The sequence below is a fragment of the Stegodyphus dumicola genome, chromosome 1, assembly GCF_044657685.1.
Source record: "Stegodyphus dumicola isolate Sdum_Otavi_A_Nest chromosome 1, ASM4465768v1".
NCBI lineage: Eukaryota > Metazoa > Arthropoda > Arachnida > Araneae > Eresidae > Stegodyphus > Stegodyphus dumicola.
In genome coordinates, this window is record NC_140768.1 from 153,355,022 (window position 1) to 153,368,305 (window position 13,284).

At 36.7% G+C, this 13,284-nt stretch overlaps 1 protein-coding gene across 1 annotated transcript in view; it reads left to right on the forward strand.

Annotated features, from left to right (window-relative positions):
- LOC118201240 (neurexin 1-like) overlaps positions 1 to 10,261 on the forward strand; it is a 567,570-nt gene extending 557,309 nt beyond the window's left edge. The window contains exons 18-21 of the mRNA XM_085822212.1: positions 833 to 1,004; positions 2,280 to 2,533; positions 4,605 to 4,713; positions 8,074 to 10,261. Of these exons, the coding sequence (XP_085678338.1) occupies positions 833 to 1,004; positions 2,280 to 2,533; positions 4,605 to 4,713; positions 8,074 to 8,981 (1,443 nt within the window). The 3' untranslated portion in view covers positions 8,982 to 10,261. The remainder of the gene's footprint in view (positions 1 to 832; positions 1,005 to 2,279; positions 2,534 to 4,604; positions 4,714 to 8,073) is intronic.
- The last annotated feature ends 3,023 nt before the right edge of the window (positions 10,262 to 13,284 follow it).

Sequence of the window (13,284 nt, forward strand, 5' to 3'; positions counted from 1 at the left end):
CAGATAACGCTTGTGAGAAATTGCCTGTTCCGGAAGCTGCACATGCCACTGTGCGGTTAGAGGGCATTGGGTCAAGTAATCTTATGGTTTGACCATGGCTCCACAGATACATCTTTCGGTATTTGCTCGCTCATAGTAATTCTACACAGAAGTAAACTAATTAAGATGGTTTAGAAATTTACCGGCACGTATTTTAGAACATTTAGCTAAAGCTGGAATATATCTTTAGAGAAAGCTGGCAAGAGCAAGAAGCAACTACCAGAAGCTTTCATCTAAACATTCAGAACTCTCAGTTTAAATGCACCTGAACCTAATGCGTCTTCCCCGTACAAGCTGTTTTTTTACTTTGAAGACACATATTCAGAAAGCATTCCTTTGCTCTAAAGAATTAGCAAACTAGTTCACATTTTCAGATCGAACCACCGCATGCATTTACCCTTTACTCATTTTTCTCTAGTATACGGACATTATTACTGACCATGAATTGTACACAGCGGTATTTATTTAAGCCGTGAATTAGACATGTTTAATTTAAAGAAAATGATTCATAAACCGAATCAGATCTGAAGATACTGCATAACTGCTTTCTTTACCCTGTCATACGTTTTTACATGAGAAACTTTGATTCGTAAATGTTTTATCTGTTTAGAAATACGAAACTTTCAAGAAGCGTTTTAATATCGTTTAATCTTAAATGAAAACTTCACTTTACATCTAATATTTTTGTATCAGCCGTGGGCTCTTTCCCTAGCAATATATAGTTCTTTTTTTTTTTAATCTATTAGTATGTTTCCAATATTTTTCTTTTAACTCAGTTTTTACTTTTGAACAGGTGGATGGCAACGTTTACATGTTGTACAACATGGGAACGGAGGATCATCCAATTGGGGAACACAGCGTCCATGTCAATGACGGACAATATCACGTGGTACGATTCACTAGATCCGGCGCCAACTCGACAATACAGGTCGACGACCACAACGTCCAAGTCAAACATCCCCCAGGTATGAAACATTTCCCCAAAGTTTATAAAAGTTAGACTTTAATTATAGTTTTTTTATTTTGAAGGAGTATATTAGCTTCAGTGAAAACGGTCAAATAACTATTTAAAAACTTTAATATGTATGAAAATGATAGATGATGCTTAACTCTTCCACAGCGAAATCGTCCTAAACGCCCGAACATTCAGATATCGGCAGCTCGCCCGAGCGCCTGCATCCATTTCGACTTGGTGCTTTTCCCCATCACGTTAGTGCATGGCCAGGGGTTTCGGGAGTTGTTAAATGACATGCCAATCATTCTATTGAAGCGACTAAAAGCAGCTCTGTTATTTTGAATGCACCTTTCCTTTCCTTTGTTTAGCATCAGCGTTTAGTTATTGAGGCTCGCAATCCTCTTCTAACAGGAAACTGCACACAGTGGCTGAAACCACACAAAAATCCCCCAAGAGAGAAACTATTGTTTCACTTATTCTACTTGGCTTGGCTAAAGGAAATCCTTTCCTACAAAAATTCGTATGCACGAGGGTTATAGATATTTGAAAGAAACAGATTTTGGCCTCGACCAATGCGAAGGAGTTAAACGAAAGACTCGCAAACATTAGGTATGAATTTTCAGAGCACGGAGAAGAATATATTTTGTCCTGAAATGATAAGTCATCTCTGAAGCTGTAATTATTGAAACTATATAGAAATTATCTCATCCTCATGCGCATACGATCGTCGTGAAAGTGGTTCGCACGTCTGTCTCTACAAGATAAGAGAATTTGTTCGTTTAAAAATAAACATTGCTTTAAATTTTATTATTGTAATAACGTTTGTAAAACAGGGGCATTAGTAGATGTTACATTATTAAATTAACGACTTCGTTTTTATCAGAATTAGAAAGGACAAAGTTTGGAGATGCTTTGTTCAAAAATATATGCAGTTAAAAGTACTTCTACACTTAAATATTATTAAAAGTATTGTTATACCTACTTTCTGAATTTGTTTAAATTTAGCCGAATCTTGAGTTTCGATTTTTTTATTATTTATTACATAATTTTTAAACTTTAACCATTTTTGATTAAAGAACTCAACCATTTGTAGGCGAGCAGTGGCAACACACTATACGCAATATTTTTTTTCCTCCAGCGCGCCAGACGTTCTATCGGAAAATAAACGCCCCTTTGGGGGTAATATAAAGTCTGAAAGCTTTCAGATTTTTTTCTTTCTATTATTACGCATTTGTTTTAAATATTATTTTTCCATATTCGATTTGTAATGACGTTTCCTTTTCAGGTCGTCAGCTGACGGTATTCAACAGTCATTCAACCATTCAAGTCGGTGGAAAGAAAGACCCATTAAGAGGTGGCATCGAGAGGCCTTTCCAAGGCATCATCTCGGGTCTCGTGGTGAACGGAGACCGTATACTGGACATGGCAGCCGAGGACGATCCTCGGATAATGGTCCAAGGGGATGTAGAACTCCTGATGTCGTTGCCTTTGAGTCTTCAGCAAAGATCGGTGCCTACTGACCATCACCAAATGCAGCAGGTGGGTTTATTTGCCAGTTTTGGTAACTCGCACGAAACTTTACACTTTTTCATTTCCGTCACACGTTCCTACTAAACCAAAGTGATATTATTATTTGTCAAGTAATATTGTTACGGATTTTGTATTTATTTAATTATTTTAGTAGAATTTGTAATTAAAATTGCTTTATATTCCCGTGCAATGCAGCACGAGACTTATTTGAAGAGAAAGCTATGCCGGAAAAATTAAAATACTGGAGCACGTGCATTTAATATTTTAATGAATTGACATCACGTAATTGTACTCATTCGCTATCCAGAAGAGTACAGAAAATACGAGAAGATTCTCGCGCGTGATTTAAAGAGCTTATAAAAGCTGGAGGAAAACATCTCAATTCAGTTGTTGCTTCGATAACTGTTGTGTTTACCGTAGCGAATTCGCGATGAAATCGGATTAGCTTTCTCTGTTTTGACTTAAGTTCTGTTGAACGTTTTAGTAGTTTAAAAGATAAATAAACTCCACGCACGCAACACTATTTTGGATTCTGTAAAGAAAATCTATATTAGGAGTACATGGAAGTCCCTTGATAGGATATGCGTGTGTGTTAATAATTGGATTCTGTAAAGAAAATCTATATTAGGAGTACATGGAAGTCCCTTGATAGGATATGCGTGTGTGTTAATTAAACACAACACGATCATACCGGGGATTAGCCCGTTATCTAAGCAAAGAACGAAATTGTGCTGAGTTAAGGAGTATAACGATTTCAGTCGCAGCGCTTCAGAAAATTTACGCAATTTCTTCATTGGCTCAACAAGAGGGAAAAATTCTTTAATTTCTTTACTCTTTGTTTGGTATTATTTATATGATACATACAAAGGCGAAAATTTTCGGAACATCATTTTTTTTTATCCCATGGGCTTTCCTCCTATTTTAGCAATTTATCAGAAGGTAAATTTTGAGTGCAAGAAAATATTTTTAAATTTCCAAAAGGGACGTTAGTCAGGAATGGGATATTAGTCTCGAAACGGCATTTTACGGTGAAACACTTCAATGTTTCGCCGTAAAATGCCGTTGTTATTATAACATATTTTCTGTCTTCTTTCTTCATGCCTTCGTGGAGTAACGGTAGCACACTCTACGCGTATTGGAGAAGCCCAGGATCGAGTCCAAGCGAAGGCATTGCTCATTTCTTACATCTTCTGTTTCAAACTAACCTAGTGCTCTACAGAAGGGATTCTGGGTACAGCGTACTACTGGTGGTAAAGAGAAAAATAGGTGGTACACAAAGTATGTTTAACTATTAAATTCAAAAATTAAAACCCCAACATCCTGATCGAGTGTTTTCTCTAACACTCGTAAATTTATGCGATCTGAGCTTTGTTCAAGAGTGGGGGTGGTAATAGTACTTTGTAGTTGTGGTACTAATGGTTTTCAATTTTTGTTTAGATAATACTATGTGTCAAAGGTATCTCTTTCATATTTTGAAAACATTCAACGAATTTTTTATTAGCAAACTCAACAATTTAAAACCCAGCAGTACCAACACTGTAATAAAACAATTTTATGTCCAGTGCGCGAGACTGTCGATCGGAAATTCTAAAGATATGCTGTTTGGAAATATTTTGTGGTTTTGCCGTTGAATGGAATTTTACGTGGGTAAGCGCCAAGAACATGATATTTCATAAATGAAGTAAACAGATTAAACGTTAATAATGAAAAGAAAAAAAATTAAAGCCATATATTAGTAAGAAAACTGTACATTAATATGATAAACTGATAAAAGTATTAGGAAAATATATTCCACCACTTAATGCTGCATCGTAATTCTAAACGTGCACTGCTATGCTGCTGTTAAATTTTTGCAGTTTTGCTGTTAGTATATGGCGTAAATGCGAAGACAATGATGCTTAATACTGAGGCTGAGAAAAAAAAGTGTCGTTTAGTTGAAGTGAATGAAACTGCGGACTGGTAGACTGCGATCTCATCGAGAGCGTAAAAAACCTTAACAAACTCTTTTGAGCGACCGATAGAATCTGAAACCATTCAGATTTTTTTTCTTTTTTATTGATTGATTTTATTTCTTTTTCAGCACGCCGGGTCTCCTAATTACGAAGGAGACGATTTGGTGTATTCTGGGGGTGGCGGTTCTGGCTGTTTCGATGACGAAGATGATTGTGGAGAAGCTGAACCAACTACAGGTAAGAACAAGATATTTTAAGTTATATTTTCGCAACCGTTATATTTTTGACATATTCATATTTTCGCATTTTAAACTTTAAAAACATCAATTTTATAAAAAATACTAAATCTAAATTTTTATGGGTTCCCCGATCTCTATGTTTATGTTTAAGAAAATTTTTTCGAAAAATGAAATACAAAGAAATTTGAGTAAAACACCACAAAAAGACAGATTATTTTTTTAAGTTGTAAGTTACATTCTGGCCCTTTACATAAATTGAAGAGTTTTGCATTAAAATTTAAAGACTTAAATTTTTGGGGTTGTCTTGGCAAAAAAATAAAAATCGTTAGCTCTGTTAAAAAGTCTCATTAATATTTAATGCACCTTTACGTCTGATAAAACCAGTTGTGGTTTTTAGTCCAAAATATTCTTATCAGGAGAAATATAAAAATAACATTTTCAATCTAAAATATAAACATTTTTTCTAATATCTTGCGTTTTTAAATGATTTGTTAAAGAGTAGAGATTGCGAAAAATATATTCGAAATGTTTGTTTCGATATTTTCTTTCTTATTTCCACGCTTCCTTGTTAAAAATCTGTTGTAAATATATATATATCTATAAATATAATTCCGCATAATGAATAGAAAATATTTGGGAAGAGTTGAAAGATTTTCTGAAGTTAAAACACGAGCAATTTTACATTTTTATCTATAAAAGGCAGATACAACTTATAATTCTTTTACGGCTGTCTTTTGATTATATTTGGAGGGTTTGGTTTTTGGTTTATTTCATTATGGCAAGGGCTATCAGCCTAAGGGGAGGGATTCCTTCGCGGAGAACTTTCTAAGGAAAGTTGGCTCGTGTTGTAGAGTCATCAGGTTATTTTTGAAGCAGGAGGGATGAAAAATGTGCAATGCCCTCGCTGGGACTGGAACCTGCACCTCTCGAATACGAGCCGAGTGTGCTACCCTTACTCCTCGAAGGCATGCAGAAAGGAGGGAGAAAATACTCATCTTTTTAAAGGGCGACTGGGAATTAAGGGCCAAATCCTGATGGTGAAGAAGCATCATCCACTGCTTTTTAGTTCCGGTGCCACTGTAGAGACATTAGGAGTTTTTGAAGCAGAACATAATAAAATGAGCAGTGCCTTCCACGGGACTCGAACCTGGACTTCTCGAATACACGTTTTGATGTGCTACCGTTACACCAGGAAAACGTGCAGTAAGAAGTAGAAAATACCTTATAGTATACACGATACACATGGGGAAAAAACACGAAACCGTCCATGCAGCCAGCCCGTTGACAGATTTGTTACAAGAGATAATAACGCGCAATGGCGTTTATGCATTTTGTTATAATTGTTACAATAAAAGGGGTAAAAAATGGGTAGTTCTTTCAGAAAAAGTCGGATTTCGTGTCAAAATACCTATGTAAGAACAAGGCTATATATAAATCTACGACTGAAGTTGCCTGCGTCCTTTCGGGTGTTCCGCCCCTCTCGATTTTATACAAATTATACTACAAAAGGTTTCTATTAGCTAATAAAATTATTATAGATACTGAAATTGCACAAAACGTACAAACGTAAGGCTTTTCAACAAGAGAATGACGAACAACAAGAGAACTCACCCAATGACACGATTCCGGATTATTTTATGATCTTTATTTTCCTTCTGGTTGCGAAATAGACGTTTTTACACACGGTTCTGGAATGGAGGGGGGAGTGGGTAGAGCTGTGGTAATCTATTTTCATGGAGTGGAGATAGACAATTTGAGAATAAAACTTAAGCCAACGAATTCGATTTATCAAGCAGAACTATACGCAATGACAGAGGCTTTGAATTGGATTAATAAAATATTAATAGTTCGATGTTTTATAAATATTTATATTGATACCCTATCTGTGCTACAGACACTCTCCCAGCCAAATTATAAAAATAGACTGATTCATGAAATAAAAGATTTATTTAAAGAGGCTGAAACAAAACATATTGTTAAATTACACTGGGTAAAAGCAAACAGTGGAATTGTCGGAAATGAAAGGGCGGAACCCTTGCTAAAAAGGCGGCACTTGGAGAGGGGATCGATTATTTTGATATCCAACATTCAAGAAAAAACACCATTGCTGAAACGGAAAACTGGATTTATACAGAATGGAATTTTTGCTGAGAGTCGTCTAATAATAAAAGAAAGTTAATGAAAAATATAAAGCTAAACTAAGAAGATGAATATTATAAATAATGCTGATATAAATCAGGTACTGACTCATCATGGGCGTTTCCCGGGTTATTTCAATCGGTTCCGTCTACAGAATAATGATAAATGCTTAATTTGTGATAAGTTTGAAGATGCCAGGCACTTCGTCGATGAATGAACGCTTACACGGAGTGCAAGGGAGAAATACAAAAAGAATTAAAAGGAACTATTCAAATTTGAAAGATTTTGCAGAGACAACAATAAAAATTATAAATACGAACAAAGATAGAATTGGAATTCGGCACTGAGACTCGGATTTTGGACACTTCTTGTTTTTAATTATATTTTTTTTCTGTCCAGCCACAATTTTTTTATCATACGGACGGCTTGTGCCTGCTAGAAGGATCGGGGCTGTGCCCTTCTAATGATAAATGATAATAATATCCTAAGCTACGTTTTCGAGATATAAAAAATGCAAATTAAATTTTGTCAAGCAGCCCCCATAAAACGGGAGATATAGAACTGTCCCGCCCCCTGTTTTTGTGCGTGTGCGTGCAGAGTGTACATCATAATAAGAATTTGCTTAGTTTGCATATCTGCTTGTGCCTGTAAAATTCCATTTACAAGTTCGTAGATAAATTTGATACCATCTGAAATTGGAAAAGCAGATATATTTAAACGTAATTCGCGTTTTCTGAATTTTGAAAATTACATTGAAAGTCTTCTAATAAATAGTAATTAATACTGCAATATTTCCGGTATTTTATGTAACTTTGTAAAGATATGTATAAGGAATTATATTAATGAAGCAACTGAGTTGTTATACTTGAGGGAACTGAGTTTTTATAGTTAAAGAATTGAGTTAAGTGGAATAATAAATTGAGTTATTATGCTTAGTGAATTGATTTCATCTGAACAATGTATTGATTTGAGTTGAACAATCAGTGGAGTTGTTATATTTAATTATGCAAGGGCTAATTTTCCTAACTGCGTATATTTGACTAAAGGAGTAATTTAAAATTCATAAAATACTAAGAAAGTGCAATTGGCAAAATTTCTCAATCTTTTATTTAGCCCTAATAATAATTTCTTTTTTAAAAATAATCACGGTTACGAAATGTTATTTCTGCTGTATTGAATCACGTGTAAAACTGGTATATTTTCTTCTCTTTCATTGCAGGCGATGACCTTATTACACCCGTGTACATCCCACCAACACCCAGACCTTACGCTCGCACCACCCCTAGTATATCTTCAGGTGGAAATGGTAATTACATCCACGGCCGATCGTCGGCACCTCCTCGTCACGCTGGCGGCCTGGAGGACACAACCTGCGATGATGAAGAAGACTGCGTAGATGGTGGATCAGGGCTGGGGGAAGTAGGCTTTACACCTAACCAGCACACCCCTGCTACTCCATCATTTGTAACTACTAATAGTGGCCATCGTGATGTCTCAGAGAGTTTTATCTACCCTCCTCGTGTCATTCCACCACCCACCCACGATGTCCTTCACAAAGTTGAGATAACTCCGCCATCTATACCTCCGACACCTGCAGAACCACCCTATCGAAGACCTCCACCAGAGGAAATAGGTATCAGTCATCGGCGGCCGCCACCTGCACCACCTTTGATGCCAAGTATTCCTCAGCAAACACCCCGCCCTCCCCACAGGACATCCACTAGACCTCCTCTCTCCGTGATAGATGTACCCATTCCAGACTTACCTGTAACTGGCAGTAATCGCAACAAACCCCCGCCAAAAGTCAAGACGTCATCGGCAGCCGACAATACAGCAATGGTTATTGGAATTATAGCTGGTGTGCTCATCGTCGTCGTTATCGTGGCCCTTGTCGTGTTCCGCGTGCGCAGCTGGACCCTGGCAGCAAGTCCAGGAGCCGCGGGCTACAAAGTCGATGAATCAGCTAAAAGGTACCACTTCCCACCAGCCGGTACAGCGCCCTACCAGTCCCAACCCCCCTCCGCGCAACACATGAATGGAGCTGTCAAGTGCGATCCAGCTCAGAACAAACTTGTTAAACTGTCGAAGAAGAAGGACATCAAAGACCTCAAAGAGTGGTACGTGTGAGGGCAAAACATCAACCTCGACTTCTTTCGATTGGCACGCTACGTTGTCTCGTTCCAACTATTACTTGGTCTTCTAAGTCTTTGCATGAACTTCATTCCTGAGTGGCAACGGTTCTTTCGTTATTTGCTGCGCCATTATGCATGTCTTACTCTCTGACAATAGAACTCAAAGGAATGGCGAAATGATTAGGTATCCAGTTCCTCGAAAGAACTTGCTGCTCTATCATGACAAATATCTTTCGTTTTGTTTTTATTTTGTTTGCAACATTCAGATACTTTATTCCGCATCTATCTATATATATAACAGATCATCAGATAAATATTTGTGTAATTTTACACAAAATTTTAAAAATAATTTTTCGAGTCTTCGTTGCCGGAAGCCATCGGCAAGTTGTTGTGAATATGGTTTATAACATTGTTCTTGTGATAGGTATGAGATGAATACATTGTGTGAAAATTATACGCAATAAATACCTTAGAAATAAACGAATTTGCCTGAATATAAAATGGCTTTCGGAAGATATGTAATATAAATTCGCGGAAGGAGTCGTCGTGGTGGATCGTTGTTGTCGATGTTACAAAAAACATCGTTCACTTGTACAGTAAACAAATAGAATCGGACGAAGTTAGTTTGAATTCATTCGCTTCAGCTGACCAAACATACGTTGGAACGAGTAAATATCAAAATGCCAAAAATGGGGCGAATTTGAGAGAAACCTTTGCAGCACTAAGCATCTTCTGTGGTTTGTTTTAACAGCCTTCTTGACATCAAAGTGTTTATAAAAGCAAACTATAGCTGTGCTGCGTGGCAAGGAAGCTATACCATACCACAGAAAATTCGAGGAAAATTGCGTAAATATTATGTGGTACAATAGCAGCCAAACTGAAATACAAGCACCATCGAATTTCACATTTTGAATCCTTGAGAGAAATCATTAGCATAACGAATGTTCGAAAGCTGTGAACTGTTGGTTATTGTGTGGAACTGCTTTGAGGCCCAAAGAGTTGACTGAAGAGCTTACCACTAGCATTCTGAGGGCTTAGCCTGTGAGACAGTCCGAAATGTGCGAATGATCGAATAAAACAGAGTTAAATATAAATTTTAATCTATGAGGTACAACTGGAAAAGTGAAATATAACGTTCAAGTACTGTACTTTTGTTCTTCGCCTGCTTTAGAGATATTAAACTAAAATTATACCTTATCATTAGAACTGTCAATTGCATTGGTAATATAATGTTACACAGCATTCTGTTTAAAACATTAAAAGTTTTAGACTGATCTTTCGACTGTATTATCAATTACATGTCCACCCATTGTTTCATTTAATCGCTTTAAAAAACGGTCCATGTATTAATCGAAATGATTTTCTACTGTTCCATTCTAATGTTCCCCATTCGAGAAAACAAACCTACATCGTAAAATACCGTACATTTCGGCGTATAACGTGCACTTTAAGATCGAAATCTACGTGTGCGCTTTATACGTCGAATATAAAAATTCTAAGGTTAAAAATAAGGAAACGATGAGTATATATAGATTATATTTCTACCTGTACACTGCGAAAAAAAAGTGGGACAGTTCTATCTCCCATTGTACTGGCCGATTGACGAAATTCATATTGCGTTTTCCATGTCTCGAAAGCGTGACTTAAAGTATGTATTAGATTTATACACTGACTACCAATAAGTATTTGGACACCTGTGATATAAAAGATAAACTAACTTTATTCGAAATCAATAGTTGGTAGAGCCTCCACGAGAGGTAATTACAGCGTGGACCCTCCGGGGCATACTTTCCACAAGTCTTTGTGTGAACAGTTTCCACAGTCTTTGTACAGCTAGTGGTATTTTCTTCCACTCGGCTTGGAGAAGGCATAGTAGTTCCTTCACCGATTTTGCACGGGTAGTGCACCCCTGAATTCGGCGATGTAACTGGTCCCAGAGGTTCTCGATAGGGTTCAGGTCTGGACTCTGGGCAGGCCAGTCCATTCGATGAACTCCATTGGCACCATACCAAGCCTTGGTTAACGTCGAAACATGACAACTGGCATTGTCGTCCTGAAAGTAACAGGGGTCCAACCCGTAAAACTGCCACAACGTAGGAAGCACATTGTCATCCAAAATAGTGGAGTAGGCATCGGAGTTGAGCTTACCATGAATGGGGACCAAGGGTCCCAGTTCATACCAGGAGAAACACTCCCAGACCATAATTCCACCTCCGCCGAACTTGACTGTTGGCACAATGCATTCTGGCAGGAGACGTTCTCCAGGTAGAAGCCAGACCCAGACCCTGCCATCCGAACGGTAAAGGGTGAACCTTGATTCGTCACTCCAAAGAACCCGTTTCCACTGATCTACGGTCCAATTTCGATGTGCTTTGCACCACATTAACCGAGCAGCGCGGTTGGACTTTGTGATCAAAGGCTTATGGGTAGCAGCACGACCATGAAAACCAAGCAGATGTGCTTCCTTACGGATGGTATTCATTGAAACAATACTCCCAGATGCCTGTTGAAACTCCTCGCGGATGAGGGCCATCGGTTGGGTGCAGTTCTTCCGAATTTCTCTGGACAGCACTCGTCGGTCTCTATCTCCCAGTTTCTTTGGTCTGCCGAGTCGGGGCACATTCCCACAGTCACCGCTCACCTTCCACTTCTTAATCACATAGGCCACTGTCGATTTTGGGTACTTCAGATCGCTAGACATGTCCCTTAAGGATCGGCCACATTTGTGATACCCGATAATTATACCTTTCTTGAAATCAGAGAGCTCTGAACTGCAAGGCATCTTGCATGCGACTAAAGCCGATGCTGTTTCCTACATGATATATACCGGCGGAGTCCGTGACGTACCTTAGGGCCGCAGATATCGTCATTTGCATAGGTCTCCAAATACTTATTGGTAGTCAGTGTATATAGCTTTGTTCTAACATAGGTATTTTAACACAAAATCGGACTTATTCTGAAATAGCATTCACATTTTTTTCCATATTTCGTTTCTACGACTCAAATTATGTCTAGATGTTAAATTTTGTAATTTTTGGTGAGAAATTTATATAGAAATTTAAAAATTTACCTTGTCGAATTTTTTTCAGTTTGTGCCAAGAATGGGAGCTTGTTAATGTATAGCAACCTATTTTCCTTTCATTTTTCTTCTTTGTCCATGAGCGGAAATAAAGGTCATCGTTCAAACTTTCAAATAATTTTGACGAAGTCCACAAACCACATTTTCGTTATCATCGCTTATGATAAATACGCCAAATTTCAAAACACGCCAAAATGTAAATTCACCTACGTCTTAGGAAATTTTGAATAAAAAACTAATTTTTTTGCAGGTATGCTTAGAAATGCATCTACTTTAAGATCATAGCAAAATGTTAATAGGTTATAATTGAAAATATTTTTCGAAAAATTTTATAAAATTATTTAAAAATACAAATTTTAAGAATAAATCATAAAAAACGGACGAATTTTATTTGGAATGAACTTAAATTTCGAAATATGAAGGCAAGAATCAAATAAGCTTATTAAGAAATTAAATATTAATAAATATATATCAAATTCAATGAACATGGAGGAGCTAAAATCTTGAGAGCTAATATTTTAAAAACTACTCGCGTGATGTTTACAAAACTTGGTAGTTTGGCATAATTTGAGTCGTAGAATCGAAATATGGAAAAACATTGGCATGTCATTTTAGAAAAGGTCCGATTTTGCGTTAAAATATCTATATTAGAACAATTTAGCAAACATTCTGTATTCGTAAAAATCAAATTTAAAGTTAATTAAATTTTAAATAATGAAACTGAATTACAAATAAATGATTAATTGCTGCTACCTAATCTACAATATCATTTACTTTTTCAAATCATTTAAATTATTTAAATTTAATTTAACTTTAGTTTTGTTCTTTTGAAACAATTGTATTAGAACAATGTTATATATAAATCTAATACATGTCCTAAGTCACGCTTTCGAAACATAAAAAGTTGAATTTCGTCAATCAGCCCATTAGAACAGGAGATATAGAACTGTCCCCTTTTTTTCCCGCAGTGTATCTGAATGCTGTTTGTTTACAAAAAATAACATTTCTTATGAACTTAAAAATTTCCTTATCAGATAACATAAAAAAAATCGCCATAGTCGTGTTTCTTTGTCTTCAATCGCATCACCGAATTCTGTTTCTTTTTCACCGCCTCTGTTATGCTGATCCATTAATAAATAATCATCTTCCATTTCACCTAGATTGTTAGATATACTACAGTTGTTAAGTCTTTTAAATTATATCGGGTTCAATTTTCTTC